This window comes from Leptonotus elevatus, chromosome 17 (genome assembly GCF_054856555.1).
Source record: "Leptonotus elevatus isolate MCC_2025b chromosome 17, RoL_Lele_1.0, whole genome shotgun sequence".
NCBI classification, from domain to species: domain Eukaryota; kingdom Metazoa; phylum Chordata; class Actinopteri; order Syngnathiformes; family Syngnathidae; genus Leptonotus; species Leptonotus elevatus.
In genome coordinates, this window is record NC_141255.1 from 1117180 (window position 1) to 1137132 (window position 19953).

General features: G+C 41.6%; 1 protein-coding gene across 1 annotated transcript in view; it reads right to left on the minus strand.

Annotated features, from left to right (window-relative positions):
- LOC147159139 (ELKS/Rab6-interacting/CAST family member 1-like) overlaps positions 1-19953 on the minus strand; it is an 87728-nt gene that overhangs the window by 22142 nt on the left and 45633 nt on the right. Inside the window, exons 18-20 of the mRNA XM_086059036.1 lie at positions 19200-19331; positions 13568-13612; positions 12045-12205 (exon numbers count right to left, since the gene is read on the minus strand). Of these exons, the coding sequence (XP_085915162.1) occupies positions 12045-12205; positions 13568-13612; positions 19200-19331 (338 nt within the window). The remainder of the gene's footprint in view (positions 1-12044; positions 12206-13567; positions 13613-19199; positions 19332-19953) is intronic.

Genomic DNA, 19953 nt, shown 5'->3' on the forward strand with positions numbered 1-19953 from the left:
TCGGCCGCACCACTTGTACGACGCCGCGGTTTACGCTCTGAAAAGCCCCTGAAGGAATTGTTAGCTTTACATCCACACGGCCGTACTGGGAGTTGCTGTAATGAGAATATCCGTTTCATAGTTTGTATAATAAACCAGTGATTACTAACCACGGAAAATTATCCCATTTCATTAAAAGGCCCATAAAGTGAAAATAAATGTCTTTGAAATTTGACACACCGCAGGGAAGAGTTGTAAAATATATATATATATAAATATTTATATATAAATATATATATAAATATTTATATATAAATATATATATATAAATATTTATATATAAATATTTATATATAAATATATATATATAAATATTTATATATAAATATATATATATAAATATTTATATATAAATATATATATATATATATATTTATATATAAATATATATATATAAATATATATATATTTATATATAAATATATATATATAAATATTTATATATAAATATATATATAAATATATATATATATAAATATATATATATATATATATAAATATATATATATATATATTTATATATAAATATATATATATATAAATATATATATATATATATATAAATATTTATATATATATATATATAAATATTTATATATATAAATATATATATATATATATATATATATATATATTTTTTTTTTTTTTACAACTCTTCCCTGCGGTGTGTCAAATTTCAAAGACATTTATTTTCACTTTATGGGCCTTTTAATGAAATTAAAAGTATTAAAAATATTTATATATAAATATATATATATATATATATATATATATATATATATATATTTTTTTTTTTTTACAACTCTTTCCTGCGGTGTGTCAAATTTCAAAGACATTTATTTTCACTTTATGGGCCTTTTAATGAAATTGGACTTCAAAAGGTGAAAAGTTGTTTGCTGGATGTGATGAAATCTGTCAATCAAATACATTACAGCGACCTGCAAAATGGATCCCACTTTGTCTCGCATCTTATGCTGGGACAACGAGGCGCTCTAAAGTGGCCATGCCTGTGTGAAGCCCATGTCCACACTTTTTTTTTTCTTCTTCTTATTTTCTCTCACTTTTCGGCTTCTATCCATGACATGCACGCACTTACTGCAAACAACGATGCTCTCTAGCATACTACGTAAAGCATTTTTGGGTTGTAGCTTTAGCTAGCTAGCTAAATGTTTGCTGATAACCGCTGATGCAAATGAGGGCGCTCATTCTTAGGGAGAGAGCGGCGACTCATTCCAAACTGCCAAGTGCCAAAATTGCCACACACAAAAAAACTGAAGAAGTGAAATGGTAAATAAATAAATGCCATATCTCACATATGGAGTACTAAATCGTTTTCAGTCTCTGCAATGTATAATTTTTTTTTTTCGTAATTATCTTCTGAATTCACTTTCCAGGGTGTTTAAAATGATTATTTACAATATTCCCATTTTCTGTATTATTGTTCATCTCGCTCAACCAAGTGATGTTTTGTGACAGACGGAACAATTTAAACGGCAGCTTTATATTCAATTAAATGTTGAGAACATAAATTGAGACCAGATTATCATAATCTGAGCATACAATACAGTATCTACTTTTCGGGAATATTTGTGTTTATGAGATTTATATAAATCAAAAATATATGACTTGGCTCAATAATGGACAGAAAACATCGCGATAATCAATGTTGATTTCAGTCAATCCAATCGTTTTGACCACTTTTTGAAACCAATGACAAAACAAATCAAAGAAAAAATCCCATCAAAAAGACATCATATTTGATAACGCTCTCATATTAAAATGGCCACCTAAAGTTTTGGTGTGTATTTTTAGAGCCTTTTCCCTGGAAGCGCCGTCGTCTGGCTCGCCGTCCTGTTTTTCTTGAAAATGAGCTTCATGGAGACGTCGGCGTCGCTGTAACCGATCGCGAAACAATAACAGCGAATCCTCAGCAGAACTTTCACTTCGGGGGTCTCCAAAGTCCCTCGCTTCAATAAAACAACCTCAAGGGCGAGCGCGCGCGGGGGATGCGTCGGTGAAGAACGCCGCCGCGCCGGATAACCGAGCGCAGCTGTGCGCGCTCTTGAAGGGTGCGACCACCTGAACGCAAGCTGAGGTCAGAGCAGCGGTGGCGGCAGCTGGGGGGGGGGGGGGGGTGAAAGCGGGCGAGGGCGCAGGTGACGCGCGTGACCAGGTGAGGTGTGTGCGTTCCATACGGCGGCCAATAAAAAGTAAAGTAAGCGCGCTGTGGTGTCAGCGGCAGAGGAGAAATATGGAAGTTGGGACAGAAAAAAAGAAAAAAGAAAAAAGAAAAAGAAAGACGCGAGGGTAACGAGATGCAGGACCCGCAGCTGGCCGCCAAAGAACAAATCCATACGCGCACCTGAGCCACCATCTTTGTGTGCAAGGATTCTAATGAATCCCTTTCCAGGCATCATTAATGTCTCGAAATGTAAATACAGTGGATATAAAAAGTCTACACACCCCTGTTCAAATGCCAGGTTTTTGTGACATAAAAAAGTACGATGCGATAAATCATTTCAAAACTTTTAGAAGCTTTCATCAGAAGCAATTGAAATGGTTGCAGGTGCGAGTGCTGACTCCCATTTGACATCAATTTCAATACGATGCGTTCATTCTGATCATCTCATGATTTCAACTGTTTTTAACTTGCCCTTTGAAAAGATTAAAATTAGGGGTGTCAGGCGATTCATTTTTTTTTTATTATCCTAATTAATCACATGGCTTCAATAGTTAACTCACGATTAATCTCTGTTCTAAATGTACAATAAAATGTAATGTAAAATAAAATATTGTTTTCATTTTCATACTCTTAACGTAAAAGAGGAAAAAAAAAAAGTAAACTAATAAAATATGGCTGCATCTTTTAGTCATTGACACAGTAATTTCATAATAATTCATAAAATTGAGTAAAAATTACAAAGAGTACTGTACTGTAAAAAACGAGTGTGATATTGATTTGTGTTGGTCATTTTTCTGCCACGAGATGGCATAATTGCATTTCGAAGACATTGGTGACAGCTCAGTGCACTTTTCTTTTCATATTAAGAGCTGACTAATCTTTAACATGAAGTAACTTGTACATTTTTTTTAGTGCTGTCAAAGTTATCATGAATCAACGCAGATTAATTTTGACCATAGATGATCCTTTAGCGTTGCAGCGGATGGCTACGTTTAAGCTAGCACAGGTTGTGTTTGAGCAAGAAATATAAATTTCATGCACTAAAGTCAATCTTTTGATGAATGTTTGCGTATCACATTGGGAATATTTGTTCATGTCAAAATATCGGGGGCATTTTTTCACATTTTAAATTATGCAAGTTATTAACGGATTAGAAAAAGAGGAGGAAGAGCGCGCGCAGTGGATCAAAAAATGTTGAAGACGTCCTCGTAACATTAAACGTCAAAAGAATGAACACGTAACCGGTGCTTTTCAAATTAGGCGAGAATGGGTTTTTTTTTAGATAAAAATATATATTTTTTTATTAAGCAATTAATTGTGATTAATCAAAATTCCAAGATGTGATTAATCTGATGACATTTTTCTTTTTTATTGTTTGACAGCTTTTTTCAACTTGACCCCAGTCTCCACAAATATATGTATTATTATTATTATTATTATATTTATTTCTGCTAAATGTGGACGTGGACGCGTCTGCTGCCTTTCGACTGGAATTCCCCGGTACAGAATTTACAAGTAAGGCGCGCTCATTAAAAAATAGTAACGTTATAGGAACTTTAAATGATGGCACTAATTTTGACACTCCTAATTAAAATCCTTTTTTTAAATTTATTTAGTTGTATACGTTATAGGTTACACTAATGGTGGGATTTTTTATTTTTTTTTTAAATGAATGAATATTTATTTTATTTTTTTTATTTTTTGTTATTATTGTTTATTTTGTCTCCATACATAACACAGAAAAGAAAACATCCCTTTGAACAAATCAATTCACCGGAAAAGGTACAGACTGAGGCTTATTATCGTCTATCCGATAACGTCTCACGAGTCAAACGAAGTTACAACAAAACAATTAATGCATCTGTATTTAAAGTTTGAAGTCACGTGACATGGTTCAAACATAAACCCCCTTACAATACAAACAGGTACACGATTGTTGACTGCACAAAAAAGTAAAGACCCTAGAAATAATTGATGAGTTGATTTTCTGTAGCCAACCGTATTTAACATTCTAATCACTTTTTTTTCACTGCAATTTACTAATTAAATGATCAATCTTGGTTTTATATTTCAACATCAGGAAAAAGCTGGCATTTGAACCCGGGGTGTGTAGACTTTTTATGTCCGCTGCAGAGCCAGCAAAGAACAAACCCACACGACACGTCGCAGCCGGTCTCGTGAAACATTTGTCCGTTTGTCCATGTGTGCCACATCAAAGCCAAGGCAGTCAATAAAGTGAATGAGTTGGGTGGGGGGGGGGGGGGGGGGGTGCGAGGGGGGGGGGGGCTTGAAGAAAACATTTACTGCTTCTCTCGCTCACTCTTTTTGAACCCGCTTAATGCCGTTATCGGGAAAACTGATCAACTCCTACCGCAGCTGTGCGTTAAAAAATCCTTTCCATTCCCACTGGAGGTCCGTTTTTAAAAGACGGCCGAGGGGATCGCTTTACATATAAAAAAAAATAATAATAATAAAAAAAACGTGGGGACGTCTGGAATTATCGTTAAGAATGCCTCGCAGGCTAATATTTACCCGGCGAATGCGTTTAAATGTGCTTATTAAAAGCTCAAGATGTGCATGAGAATCACCCATGTATTAATATGGGAGGGGGGGGTGGTGGATGGGGGGGGGGGCGTATACTGGACACTGATAAGACGACTGAGAGACCATTAGAGACAATTGGAAAAGGTGAGCAAGTGGAATCAAAAGTGCGGGACTGTAAGAAGGAAAAGCTCCCTCAAAGAGCTGTTTTACATCACGGGGGGCTTAAAGAAAAGATGCCGAGGAGGCGCGCGCACACACGCACACACACGCACACACGCACTGACAGGGAAGGGAATAAAGTGCCTGGAGGATTTGGAGGGAAAACAAATCAAAGAGACTTGAAGGGGGAGAGAGAGAGACGGCGAGACGGGGAAGCGGCTTGGAGAGACAATGGCGGCGCGTTTGCGTTGAGAGAGCGAGACGAGAGAGCGAGACGAGAGAGGAGGGCAGGTGGGACGGCTGCATGACATCTCATCTCATTTTCCAGCCCCTCCCCCCTCTCTCCCTTTCTTCACTCTTCTGTCTGCCTCTCGCCCACCGCGGCGCACACGTTTGAGCGCGCGCACGCGTAGACACAGTGTGACTAATAGGAAAGGTGTAAAACGCATTAGCCGGGGTGTGCGTGCGGGAGTTTGCACATCTGACGGGACCACACGCGCGCAAACGCACACGCGAGGAACAAAGCCTGGCGTTTGGGTGGGAACAAAATAAAGACAACAAATATTAACAAAGTGGCAAAAATAATCCGTCAACTAAGTTTGGGGTGAATGATGCAAAAAATGTTTTTTTATTGTTGTAAGTACGAATAAGTTCGTTTGTGCGAAACCACTTTTTCCCTCCCGGCCAATTGCAGGAGCGGGAAAAGTGGGAGGAGTTTGTTTGGAAAAACAAAAAGGGTCAAAACGTAAGACTCCACTTTTAAGGCAAGACCCCAAGATAGCATTTTCCCTTAAAAATATCAAATTTAGGGCAATTTTTCATCCAATATCTCGTTCTTAATTCTTAAACGGTCCCCAAAAATGTGCCACGAAAAATAGGATGAACATTTTTCGTGGACAAAATGATTGCTGGGACACGCCCCTTCCCATCCGTAAATATTTCTTCAATTAATCGGCTGATCAGATTCTGCCAAATATTGCAATTGGCATCAGCCTTAAAAAAAATCATATTGATCAGACCCGAATTGAAGAATTGTCTTGTGACGGACTGGCAATCAGACGCAGCCATTTAAAGCAACACACACTCAAAGTCAGAGATATTCTAGCCGAGCTTCACACGCACGTTTTGTTTTGGTCAATTTTGATGCGATAACTCCATTTGTCATGTTTTACTACTTTCCTTAAATCCAATGAATAAATAACGCATGAAAAATGCGTGCAAAAGTTTCCGATCAGGATCCAAATTAGGCTCCTTAAGTCTCGGTGGAGGTTCCGCCGCTCGATTTTCCCCGTCTCTTCCAAGCGCACGACACACAAATGATGAAAAAAGAAAAGAAGAAAGACAAGCGAAGCGTAGAAGCGCGAGAAAGGGGGAAGGCGCCCCGCTTTGAGCTTGTAAGACCGAGTGTCAAACCGCGCGGCCTCTTTTCGTCGCACTAAGCTCCCGACAAGCCCGCGCGCGCTACACACAACAAACGCACACGCGCAGCCTCCATTTGGCGCGCTAATCTCATTGCTGTCTGAGAGAATCAAAGCGCTTGTGGCGCTGTCGTAATATGTACATACGTGCGTGCGTACATGCGTGCGTACGTGCGCGCGGGCGCGCGTGCGTGAGCGTGTCTTCCAAGCAGTCACGCCGTCTTGTCTGTTTATGCGCAGCACTCTGGCCGCCTCCCATATTGACATGGGCGACACGCTTCGCCACATTGTTAGCATCACAATGTTTTTTTTATTTTTTATTTTTATTTTTTTAATTATTTTTATTTTTTTAAAGAGCTCAGTATTGTTCATTTGGAAATGTCATCATCATTGGTCTTTATTTTTTTTATTATTATTATTATTTTTTTTATTATTATTATTTTTTTTGTGTGTGTGTGTGTGTGTGGGTGAGCATGTGTATGTGCGTGCGTGCGTGTGTGTATTTGTTAGCTCACCAAAAAAACCTATTAGAAAAAATCTCATACCGTTCACCTAAACCGACGTTAGCATCACAATGTTAGCATTGTGTGCGTTACGCGCGGAGTCCAGTCGCCGGCATCAATCCGCCTGCCGACGCGCAAAAATAGCTTCATATGATAAAAGAATCGCACAACATGAGCGGTCCGCGGTTGTAAATCGTGAATAGCAAAAACACACGCGCGCGCGCGCTGACAATAGCGACGGCGCCCTCGGAAATGCCGGCAGGTGATAACGACATACGCAGGCGAGAGACGCGCGGGAAGGCGGGAGCGAGGCCTGAGAAGCACGCGGGGGCGGACTGACTGAAGGGAAGGCTCGGAGGGTCGACGGCGAGGACGGCGGGACGAGGGGCGGGACGGAGGACGGCCGCGCGGTGAGAGGAAGTGGCGAGGGAGCGCCGGGGGACACATAAAGGACGTTTACAGCTTTAGCCTTGAGGCCGCAACATTCACGAGCGAGTGGCAGAACGTGTTACGCGGCATCAGCAGATTTAAGTTGACGTAAGAATTGGTCAAATATTCATATTTGGTGGAATTAAAGCCAAATAAGCCATTTAATAATAATAATAATAATTATTAATTTTATTACTCGTGGTGGTGGCGGCGATGATTTAAGAATGGTACACATCTACAAAGTCTCGTAACTTAACTGTGGATCAATACTTAAATATTTCATACCTCCAATACTAAATACTCCAAAATCAATTCTCACAAACAATATACGTATATGATACTTCAGTCATTCAAAATGATCAATAACAGTGATTACACAACTCATTTGCTCCCAAAAACGTATACAATAATTTTAAATATTGCCATGGTCCCAAAAACGTATTTATGCGTTTTTTTGTTTATGTTTTTCAAGCAAATATACTTTACTCTCTAATCTTTCTTCTTTTTTTTTAATAGCAATAGAACACAATATTTTGCAAAATCCAGTAAAACAGCCAGGAGCGAAGGGGGTTGCTTCAGTCAAAATGGCTGCATGAGAATGAGTTTTAATGACGCTATGATTTGAAATAATACTACTTAATAGGGGCGGGAACAATAATCTTTTTTTGGTGGGGGGGGGGGCGGGCTACGCTGTAGTATTGTAGTGGTAGTATCGGTATTGCCAACATTAGGTTCAATTCTACTCATTTTTAGCTTAACAAAAAAAAAAAATCAGTGTACTACCCTAAAATTGTTTTTTTTTGTTTTCGTTATGACATAGGCAGCTAAGCTATCGGGCTAACAGACACAAGAACATTTTGGCAACAACAACCCTGGACGTCACACTGGCAAAAAATCCTCAAGTTGTTTTCATTTCTTGAACGCTCTTCACGGTGATCAACGATCTTTTTTTTTTTTTTTTTTTTTTGGAACGTTACAATCTCCATAACAGCCTGCAAACCAACACAAATTGACGCCTCGCTGCTTTCGCGCCCCGGCAAACCGTTTCTGACATTAGCGCTCGTAAAAAAACGTTCGGCGCGCCTTTCTTTAATGAGGCAAACAACGACCTATAAATTAGAATCCCGTAAAAAACCTCATCGCACGCGTGAAACATCATGAAGTGCTTATATGTTGAATATATATAAATATATATATATATATATATGAGGTGTGATGGATGAAGAGAAAGAACGGGGGAGACGGACGGCCATGGGGGTAACATCAGTTGGAGCGCACGCTTTTGTTGGCCCGACCAAGTTGTGCTTGGACGGATGTCTTTCTCCTCGTTACTTTCGCTCCTTTTCACGCTGCCAAGAAACACTTTAATGCTCATTTTCTTTCATTTGACTATCCCCGCACTTCGCACCCCCCCCCCCCCCCACCCAGCCCCCCCGATGGCAACGCTACAACTCCGATCCCTTCGCGGCGCTGATCACGTCTTGGACGAGTACAGTTTGGGAGAAAAGTGAGACACAATGTCACAGATGCATTGCGTGCGTGCGTGCGTGCGTGCGTGCGTGCGTGCGTGCGCGCGCGAGCGCTAATATATTTTAAGGCTGTCCGAGAACCCGCTGAAAGCTCTGCGATCATATATCATGTCTTACAGAAACATTAAACTTTACACCGGTGATAAATCGGGCAACAAAACAGACATCAAACCTCAAAGAGTTATGGCCACCTGTGCGCGCACATACATTTTCACACGCGCTAACACGCACACGGACCAACGTTGGCATCGTCGAAGAGGTGAAGAGCGAGTCACTTTTAAGAAAGAAAAAAAAACAACGACAGTGAAGCATCACATACAGATCGATAATATAACAGGACTCACGCGAACATATTCTTTATCCTCTGTAAAGAAAGACCAATATTACCGCAGCTGACTCCGTTCGTTTCCGTAGTTATCCATGATTGTGTTATACCGCCCCCAAGTGGCCACGGCACACGCACCAGAAGGAGCAGCACACCGTCCATTGAACTGAATTCTTTACATTTGACTTTATGCAATTACTGTATGTTTATATTAGGGCTCGGTATCGATTCTAATTCCGATTGAATTTTTCCGATTCAATACGATTGACTTCAGTTCAACCAGATATTAATTATTCTTAAATATCAAATACATGATGCCCCCCCCCCCTCCATTCACACTAAATTCCAAATTAAAATAATGGATTCACACCCAAAAAGGAAAATTGATTTGATTTTGATGATTCGATTTTTTAAACCCAGCCCTCGTTGATAAATTATTTTAGAGTGCTCCCCGCTCCAATTAAAAACACATTAACAAATTTTGTTTTGTTTCGGCGTCAGGCTGGAATGCATTCATGACATTTCCATTCATTTGATTTCTTCACACCTGCCCTGTAAAAGCTTTTGATTGGACAATAAGTTTCCTTATCATCATTTCCATCACATTACGAGCACTTACTTGAACAAACATGTTATTCTATTCTCTGTTGATATCGAATGTGCTTTATTCGTATTTTAGCAGGTTGGCCGTAGCCTCTAAATGTGCATTGGAGACGCCATTAAAAGGAGGAGGTTTGTTTTTAATGTCTGGTGGCAATAAAGAGGCGGAGCCCGCGCATGATGATGCGTGACATAAACAATGTTTTTTTCACCTTTAACTCTTTGACCGCCATAAACGTTATAAAACGTTTAGCATAAACCTACGGAGGGGCGCCGAGGACGTTAAAAGACGTTCACTATGTTTTTTTTTTGGGGGGGGGTAAACGGGTGGAGGAAAGCCTTGGGCAGCTGTGCTGAAAGTATCAGGCAGATCTAGTTAGTATAATGACTCGTTTTGGCCCCTAGAGGGCAGCGATGACTCTCTTTGGACAAGATTGGGTGGGCCGCCCACCGTGGGCGTCAGTAGAAGACGTGAGGCGGAGCTAGAGTGTTGAGGGGACAATGGCTGATGATGCCACAATGGCGACCGGTTGCAAGCAGCTCACGCTTGAGCATTTTTTTCAAAGACGGAAAGCATCGATCAATACTAAAAAGCGCATTGATGTCGACGATGATGATGACTCCGAGCTTGACGCCAAAGTTGGAAGCCTTGACGCGACCGTTATGATCACGTAGTAAGCCTCACCGGCTAAGCGCGGCTAGCGCGGCTAGCGCTGCTAAGGCCGGAAAACGCGCACAATAACCGACCGGGTACTTCTACACAATCGGACATTCGATCGGGCGATGGAGAGTTGGCATCGACCAATGCAGATTTGATGATGATGATGATGATGGTGAATCCCGAGGTCGACGCCACAGTTGGACGCGGCCTTTATTCTCACGTCATAAAGCATCACCGGCTAGCTCTGCTAACGCCGGAGCTTTCACATGCGGACATTTTGTCGGACAATGAAGAGTACCCCGAGTCCAATGCATATTCATCGGAGGAGCGGGTACAGTCTGATCACGGAGAAGACACTGTTTCTGGACTACGATGCCACCATGAATGGAGTGGATAAGATGGATCAGAACATCTCTTACCACCCGGTATAGGAACCGAAGGATATAAGGAAGCCAGACGTAACACCACCGTAACGTAACCGTAGCATGATCCTGATATTAGACTTGATGGCAACACACACTGCAGTATATACTTGCTATTCCCCGGAAAAAACGGCCGGCAAGAAAGTGGAGCTTTTGCACGCGAAGAGGCAATCGCAGTGAAACTAATCTGTTGTGCAAATCCTGTTGCGTCTCCTTGCACGCAGGAGAGTGTTACAAAAAGAAAAACTGTCGTTGAAACATCCACATATTTGTAAATAGCACCACAGTTGCACACATTTGTAAATAGTTTGCCAAATTGTTGTCAAATTGTTACACTGTTGAATGTAAATAAACGTATTTTGCTATCAAAAAACACTTTTTCATTCTTGGTGGTAGTGTTTTATAGAAGTAAAGCACTATTTAGGTGTTTGTGGCATCATTCATGGACAAAAAGAAGTGCAAAATTCACTCGAGTGCATGAAATAATATCGTTTCACTAAAAGCTTGATTTCTCCGTATTTTGGTCCAAAACAAGCGCATTTGGGTGAAACTAACCATTTTCTATTGTTGATTACTAAAGAACGGAATAAGGTAGAAACAAACTTTTTTTTTCTGATGAAAGATGAAAGTCCAGTCTTTCATTTGGTAGTACGTGTGTTTCCATAGTCCAAACAGAACATTTTCTGTGGACCTTGAAAGATCAGTCCAAATGCTTAAATCGGCTGGCACTGACGGCATCCCTTTTCTCAAAACGTCTGGCAGTCAAAGAGTTAAGAGTGTTTCATAATGTTTATAAGTTAGGTGCCGTGCGTGCACACTTCAAGCCAACACTTCCGGCTCGGGTCCTATTTTTCCCATCATGCCACAGTAAGAATCCATCCCGTGGCGTGTTTTAAACAGGCAGCGCACGTGGTCTTGGAAAGTCTCCGCGGCTTCTGCTTGAAGCTCAAAGTATCGTTCCAGTCCATGTAAACCCTCGGCGGTGCAAGTACATCAAAACCGCTGGACTCCGCTTCCATTAATGTTGCATTAAAAAAAGGCAGCGCGGGCGCACGTCTGGCGTCTGCGTACGCAATCGATCGCACGAAGCGCTGCAAAGTGCGACGCGGTCGCCGCATTAATGGCCGACTTAACTCCGCGGCTTAAAAGGTCAAGACGGGGACGTGATGAGGTGGCGCGCGAGGATCCCCGAGAACAACGGCGGCGCTAATTGCCGGACGCTCAAATTCTTACTTCATCTCCAGGACCTCCTCCAGGTGCTTGCGCCGCTCGGCCCGCAGGGCGGTCAGGTGACCTTCCTTCTCGGCGAGTGACAGCTGAGTGGACGACAGCTTGGCTTTCATCACCTCCAGCTCCTGTTTCACCTTTTCCATGGCAACCAGCAGGTCCTCCACCTGACACACACACACACACACGCACACACGCACGGTTTTTCCACACGAAGGCTCGGCGCATTATTTGGGGATGTCATTTCGTTTTATGAAATCTCCGCCTGCCGAACACGACGAGACGGATTCGGGAACCATTTTGTACATGCAAAGGATCGAAACGACTTAAGTCAGTGGTTCTCAACCTTGTTGGAGGTACTGAACGCCTCCTAATGTTTCCCACGCACATTCACCGAACGCTTCTATAATGAGAAATAAAATGCGATATATATATATATATTTTTTTTACATTTCAATACATGGAGAATAGACTTTTGATCCAATCAGGCTCTCTTCAGCTTGAATTCCAAAAGCAGCGTGTTCTTGTATCTCCATGCATCTTAACTCATTCAGGGGCAGCCATTTTGACTGAAGCAACCCCCTTTGCTCCTGGCTGGTTGACTGGATTTGGACTGATTTTGCAATATTGTGTTCGATTGCTATAAAAAGAAGGAACCTACCAAAAGAAAGATTAGAGTCTCTTCTTTCATCAGGAAAAAAAAGAGAAGTAATTTCTATCTGTTTCCATTTTGCATTAGATAGACTCCATCCAAGTTTCATCATTATTCACAAATGTATTGAAAACAGTGGGGGAAAAAAACTTTTTGCAACATGGCCCTGGTTGATCTCTTATACTCTGCTGCCACTTGCAGGCCGTTTTTGTAATTACTACCATTGCTTCAAGCATTCTCTTAAGTTCAGAGGCTGCATCAAAGCCTTCTGTATGCTGTAGCAAAAAAACATATTTGGGAGCGTAGTAATATTTAAAATAGAACTTATTTATAGTTTTTTTGGGAGCAAAAGAGTTAAGGGAGTGTTTCTTTAGTTTTGCTAGAATTGCCCAACTCGGCAATGCAAACGCTGACTCCCATCACTCAACTCAACTCTATATTTATAGAGCATTTAAACAATGGCAGCAGACACAATGAAAACAGCACAGGCCTCAGAAGTGAACCCTGTGGAACGCCATATGTTATATATGTGAATTTATATTGCACTTGTTTTTTTTTTTTCTCATGACATAGTTAGTATGAAGGGATGACAAAAATAAAGAAAGTCGACTACTGAGTGCACCAAATTCCCTGCAGCTGATGACGGCCAAGTATCATCACGAATCATTTGAGACCTCCGCCGAAAACCCTGAGACTGACTCGCCGAACCCCCGGGGTTCGATCGAACCCAGGTTAAGAACCACTGGCCCAAGTTAATATTATGGTTTGCCATTCTCCTATTTCCTGTTCCACAGTGGAAAACTGGAAAGCAAACAGAATGTCATGCCTGTTTTTCTTCAAAAACTGGAAAGAACAGTGACGTCACGTTGTTAGTTACCTTTGACCACCTAAAGCCAGCCGAGCTGAGCTCGATATGAGCGAGCTGTGTGCACAGAGAGAAAAGAACGTGGAAAGACGGACGGACGGACGGACGGAAGAAAAGGAAGGAAGACACGATAGCAAGGAAGTTCAAACAATAACAAGAAAGGAAGGAGAGAGAAAATAGAAACGCTTAAGTAAAGTCATTGAACACAGTAAAAAGTAGTGAGAATGCAAGATGAGCTTGAAGGACCTCCGCCAAGGCCTCACCATGATGATTTTTGCCATTATGTCAGAATTGACAGAGGAAATCAAGTCAAATCTTGAAATTTTGATAAAAGGTAAATCTAACGCCCTTGGCGGAGGTAATCAAGGGCACGAGCGATATGGACAAAAGGAGAGCAACAGCAGATGTGAATTGTGCTCATGAGCAGTCGGAAACACAGGCTCCATTTTGAATTCCGAGCGCAAGGGGGGGGGGGGGGGGGGGTGAGGCTCGAGGGATGGAAGGATGAATCCGAGCTGGAAAAAAAAAAAAAAGGAGGCATTGCAAAGGAGGACGCTGTCGAAAAATGTGACGGATGGGGCGTGCCACGCGCTCGCCGCAAAGCCACACACACACACACACACACACACGCACACACACACACCTTTCTCCGCTTGGCCATTAATGACTAACGTCTTGCTCAAAATGTCTCCCATGTTTTGCTGCGGTCAACCGCTTGAGCTGGGACAGATCCCTGACGCGCGCGCGCACACGCACGCACACGCACACGCATGCCACTTGACAACATGTGGCTGCAACTGGAAGCTCGTTTCAGTCGAATACGTCCTCGAGTTACGGCCGAGTTCCGTTCCTACGAATTTCGGATTTCACCATTAAAGTTAATATTTACTTCAAAATACTTTGTACAATAAAAAAAAAAAAAAAACATATTTGCGCGACCCGGAAAAGTTGGAAGCAATATTTCGAGTTCCCGCACGGACATTCCTTGCCGACGTACGGCAGAGTTGAGCCGTAAACACGCAAATGCGTCCGTTGCTACGGCAACAACATCACTTTGAAGGACTTTAAAATGGTGCGATTAAGGTGGGAAATGAATGAAAAAAAGAAGGCGCTATGGACGAGGCAGGGACGCCGTCAAGTCGAAACGACGTCATTTCAGCGCCGCCTGCATTTATGCGTCATAAATCTGATAGTGTTTATTGTAATATAGTTGAATTGATCGATGGTGCTTGTTAAAAATACATAGGAAGAGAACCTTTTCTCTTTTTTTTTTTTTTTAATTTTTTATAAATCATTATGCCAAAGTCCAATTGCGGTGACACGGTCATAAAAAAAGAAAAAGAGAGGAACATAATAGTCCATCTGGCCGGCGTTAAATGCGATGCTTTTTTATTTATTTTTTTATTATTATTATTATTTTTTTTAAAGAGTCGTTCACACTTTTTCCTGCTGTGTTTACACGTGTTGGAAGGAATGCGTGTCGTGTCGATTGAACGCTGTTTTTGAACGTCGCAGGTCTGTTCAGAATTGGCCGAATTGGTGTTGATGTTGGGCGACGTCAGCGTTTGGCCGCCGCACGCGCTTCTTCGCGGAGGCGTTCAAAGTCCAGGATGCTCATCGGCACCGCGTCCTGCCTCAATGGCGTCTGCTCCACTAATTAAAGAGTTTTTTTTTTTTTTTAAAGAAAGTGTCATGGCAATACATCATAAATGGAAACAAACTCAAGACTCTCGGAAGATGAACACGTTTTTTCCCGATGCACGTTTTGGTTCAAATTCTGTTTCAGAGCGGAAACACAGTAAACATATTAGGGATAAGACCCATTATCAACCAGGCAAATTATGGGTGCCGATATCGGCATCGGCCTTTTAACAAATGTGAAGGTCGACCCAGCTGGCATCGCACCGAGCGTTGAATGCTTGCGAACGGAGCGTATTCAGGCTTCTCGTCAGGATTTGTAAGATGTTCACAGACGGTTTTTTACTTGTCGCAGACATTTCGAACATATTCAGACCATTTTTCACTCTCTGCGAAGATCTTTTGAAAGCTTTTATGAAACCTGACGAAAAACTCAAATGAGCTCCGTTCGCAATCATTTGTCGCTCAGTGAGAAACAGGGAACTTTTCATATATGGATTTATTTAAATTTCCAATTAATAAAAGATGATGCAGACACTGGGAACTACCTACACTTTTTATTTAAAACAAAAAAAAATTAAGAAATTATGTCAAATAAACTTACAGAAAAAAACTTTAGGGAACTATTTACTAGCTTAATTTTTTTATTTAGCTTAACATGCTGATGACTTTGAAAGCTCCCTGCAATTTTCTTGTTATAATTATAATAAACAAAGCAGTCAATTCTTTATTAAAGGTTTAAAATTCAAATATATATTTGTTAATTTTGACGCCTAATATTTTCTCTTTAACTGCAAATGAATATCGGCTTAAAATATCGGCCTCCTTGACTACTCATAATCAGTATCGGCCTTGAAAAAAAAAAAAATCAGTCTATCACTAAAAAATATGAATACTAAAATTGTCCCAATCCAATCACGTGATCAGAAATCTCTGTATTGGGTGGCGCTTTTGTCCCGCAAATAAAAAAATGAGGTCCCTTCAAGGTTTCTTATTTTTCACCTGATGATTAAAAAAAATAATAATAATAATTATCCTTGCCCTCTTGTGGTTAGATCAGGCGATGCCGCTAATATTTGTCAACTGTGGGCATGTGAAGCCCTTTGAGACATTTTTGTGATTAAGGGCTATAAAAAATAACTTGACTTCCTGAATCCTTGAGCGCCGAGGTATCGCATTGACTCGGTATCGGCCGATATCGCACTCTGAAGATGTTATTGGGACATCCCAATGAATACCGTTTTATTAACGAGGGACGGGCGAGTACCGATACCAGCTATCGTATTGAGACGAGGCCCGACAGAGGACGATATCAGTATCAGTTTTACCATCGGGAACTAGAAATGAGAAATGACCAAAATAGAAAATTGCCATCATGCAATTTTTATTTTTTATTTTTTAAAGAGCTCAGTATTGTTCATTCGGAAATGTCATCATCATTGCTCTTTTATTTTTATTGTTTTTATTTATTTTTTATTTTATTATTATTATTTTTTTGTGTGTGTGTGTGGGTGAGTATGTGTATGTGCGTGCGTGCGTGCGTGCGTGCGTGCGTGCGTGCGTGCGTGCGTGTATTTGTTAGCTCACCAAAAAACCTATTAGAAAAAATCTCATACTGTTCACCTAAACCGAACACCGCCGTCAGGAGACCCGAGGGGACCAAAGAAAACCAGGGAAGGCGAAATCCAGCACCGACCAGACACCCCCCCCCCCCACCAGAACTCCTCCCCAGCCCAAGAAACATCCAGACCCCAACAAATCCAAAAAACATAAAATCAGGGAGGCCTCAAGAGACCGAAGGAGAGACCGAGAAAAGGAAGGAAGGGCAGACCATCATGCAATTTTAAGGAAAATACTCTATTTGGATACGTAGAAAACGAGTACTCGTACCGATATCATTGTGAAAAAAATGGAACATTCCTTATTTTGTGAATAAATACACATGCTTTTCTTCATGGATGTGCCCTCTCATCATCATATATGATATTATGCTGGCATGTGAGCAACTCGAAGGCTGAAGTCGTAGTAGCGGCAAAATATGTTCACGAGTCACGACGGGCGAAAAATGACCGATGGGCCGTTTTTGTGGGTTGACGTTTCCCAACATTTGTATTCTGGCCCTTGAGCAAGAGGCCTTAAATGTCCACTCGATGAGTGTGTCAGAAAGCAACAAGCGCGGCGGCGCTATCATTACCGACGTTGACCGTGAGTTTGGACTGAATGCGAAATAATCCCAATTTAGCGCGACGAAGCGCGTCAGCGAAATGCAGCAAAAGCAAAAACCAGCTCGGCTGTTTGCTCCGATGTCCGACTTACGGGACGACCAACATTTACAGGCGGCAATAACAATGGAGCGCGCAGGCTTTTTTGCCAACAGCTACACGGCGCCGTGTTTTCTCAGGGCAGGCATTGGTCCTCACGGCCCACGCTGGTTTTCGCCATTTTTTTCCCCAACACTTGTCAAAAGCCGTCCAGCCTCTTTTGAGGAACGTTGGACGTCTCCGAGGCCTTGTTGTGTCACTCGCGCGCCGATGAGCAAAGTCCCGCGACTCTGCGGTGGCTCCTCAATGCTTTTTCCTCCTCCAGCAACACGAGGAGCTTTTTCTGCCTCCCCGCCGGAAAAAAAACACGGATAACGCGGAGGAGCTCGGGTTCGCACAAGGCGGTTTGTGTGTCGCCGGGGCGGACAAAATGCAAGTTGTTCTTGAAATAGGGATGTTTTCCAAACGAGGAGTGACTTGGCAAACACGCGGGCGGCCGCACCTGAATGAGCTCAGTTGGCGCACGCGCGCCGCCATTAGCCACGCTTGGCCCCGTTTCAATATGTCAGCCCAAAAAACACCACGCGTCGGAAAAACACAAAAGCTACGGATTTTTATTTATTTATTTCAGGGGTGTCAAAATGAGTGCGTTCATTTTGAGTTAATTTAAAATTCTTTTAACGTCACAATTTTTTTTTACACGCGATTAATGGCCGCCCCTTACTTGGAAAGCCTGTACTGGAGTTAGCACATGTTGTATTTTGCAATTTTAAAATTACTTCATGTTAAAGATGAGATAGCTCTTAATATGAAAAGAAAAATGCACCGAGCCGTCACCAATGTCTTACAAATGCAATTATGCCATCTAGTGGCAAAAAAAAAAAAAAAAGACCAACACAAATCAATATCACACTAATTTTTTACAGTACAGGACATCTTTTTAATTTTAACTCAATTTTATGAATTATTATGAAATTGCTGTATCAATGACTAAAAGATGCAACCATATTTCTACTAGTTTATTCATTTCCCCCCACTTTTATGTTAACAAGAGTTTGAAAACGTTTTATTGTACATTTAGAACAGATATCAAATTTGCGATTAATCGTGAGTTAACAATTGAAGTCATACGATTAAATTCAAATAAAAATTTACAAGAAGAATTTTAATCGTCTGACACCAAGTGTTAATTTTGACAAGACATTTTAATTTAGTTTTACATTATAGTCTTTTGACTAAAATTAATATGCGTTTTAGTCATAATTTAGTCATCTGATTGTATTTTAGTTTTAATCCAATTGTAGTCGATGAAACTAAAGAGCAATTTCAGTCGACTAAATTGACAGCTTAGTCGATATTTTCCTTCAGTTTCAAAGAAACATGTTGAACTTAGTTTTCACTAAAAAATTTGCATAATTGCTTGATATTACTCTTACGGCTGAATAATTAATGTAAACATGAAATAAAACAGTTTCTGAGCGGCAATTTCACTCTTTCTGATTGGATTGTGTGAATTTGTCGTCACTGTGTTGTTCTCGTGTTCGTTTTAGTCGTCGGCGAAATTGTCGCTCCATTTTAGTCATCGTCTCAATGAATGGCTTCCATTTTTGTTTCATTTCCGTCTGCAAAAAAAAAATATCCGCGATGAAAATTTTCCGTGGACGAGATGATCCCTGCCCGCCCGACACGCCTCGTTGATGCATTTTTGCCCATTTGTGAAGGTGCGAGGCGGAGACGGCGAGAACCTGTTTGTCAGCGTGCGTGCGCGCGTGCTCCTCCTGCGCGAGCACCAGCTCCCTCTCGGTGGTGATCTGAACGCTTTCCCGCAGGGCCTCCTCCAGCTCCTCGATGCGCTCCTCCTGGTAGCGCATGGAGTCCTGCCACACACGCACACACACACATGCGCAACATGAAAAATGGTGCACGCCGTGCCAGTGGCGTGATCGGACTTTTGCATTTGTAAGTTGACATTTTTTTTTAACTGCACCGTTGGAGTCATTAAACAAAAAGATGTTAAACGAGTGGCCAAAAGCGCCTCAGGGCACTTTTTAACCTTCAGAAAAGTCAACATGACGACTTTAAAATCACCTTGCGAGAGCCGAAAGCGCCTCGCAAAACACGATGGCTTCTCACATCAACTGACGGGCAAAACGTTCCATGACGATGCATCGGTTTCCGCTTCATCGGATTCAACTGATCAATTCCTCCCCCTCCGAGGAGACGCTGGAATTCACAATTGCCCCTCAAGGTTTTTTTTTTTTTAAGTTAAAATTGATGATACGACGTTTAAGTCGGACATCTTCAGAGTCCAGATGCAACGTGACTCGGGGGTCTTAAGTACGCAGACCGACGCGGGTCTAATTCAATTAAACGTCACTTGTTGCGCTGAACCCAATTTTCGGTCCGGATTATACTCGGGTTTCACTCGCCGCCTGACTCCTGGTCAAAGAATGCTCCGGAAGGAAACGCGGGCGTCGGTTTACGGTTATTTGCCGAGTC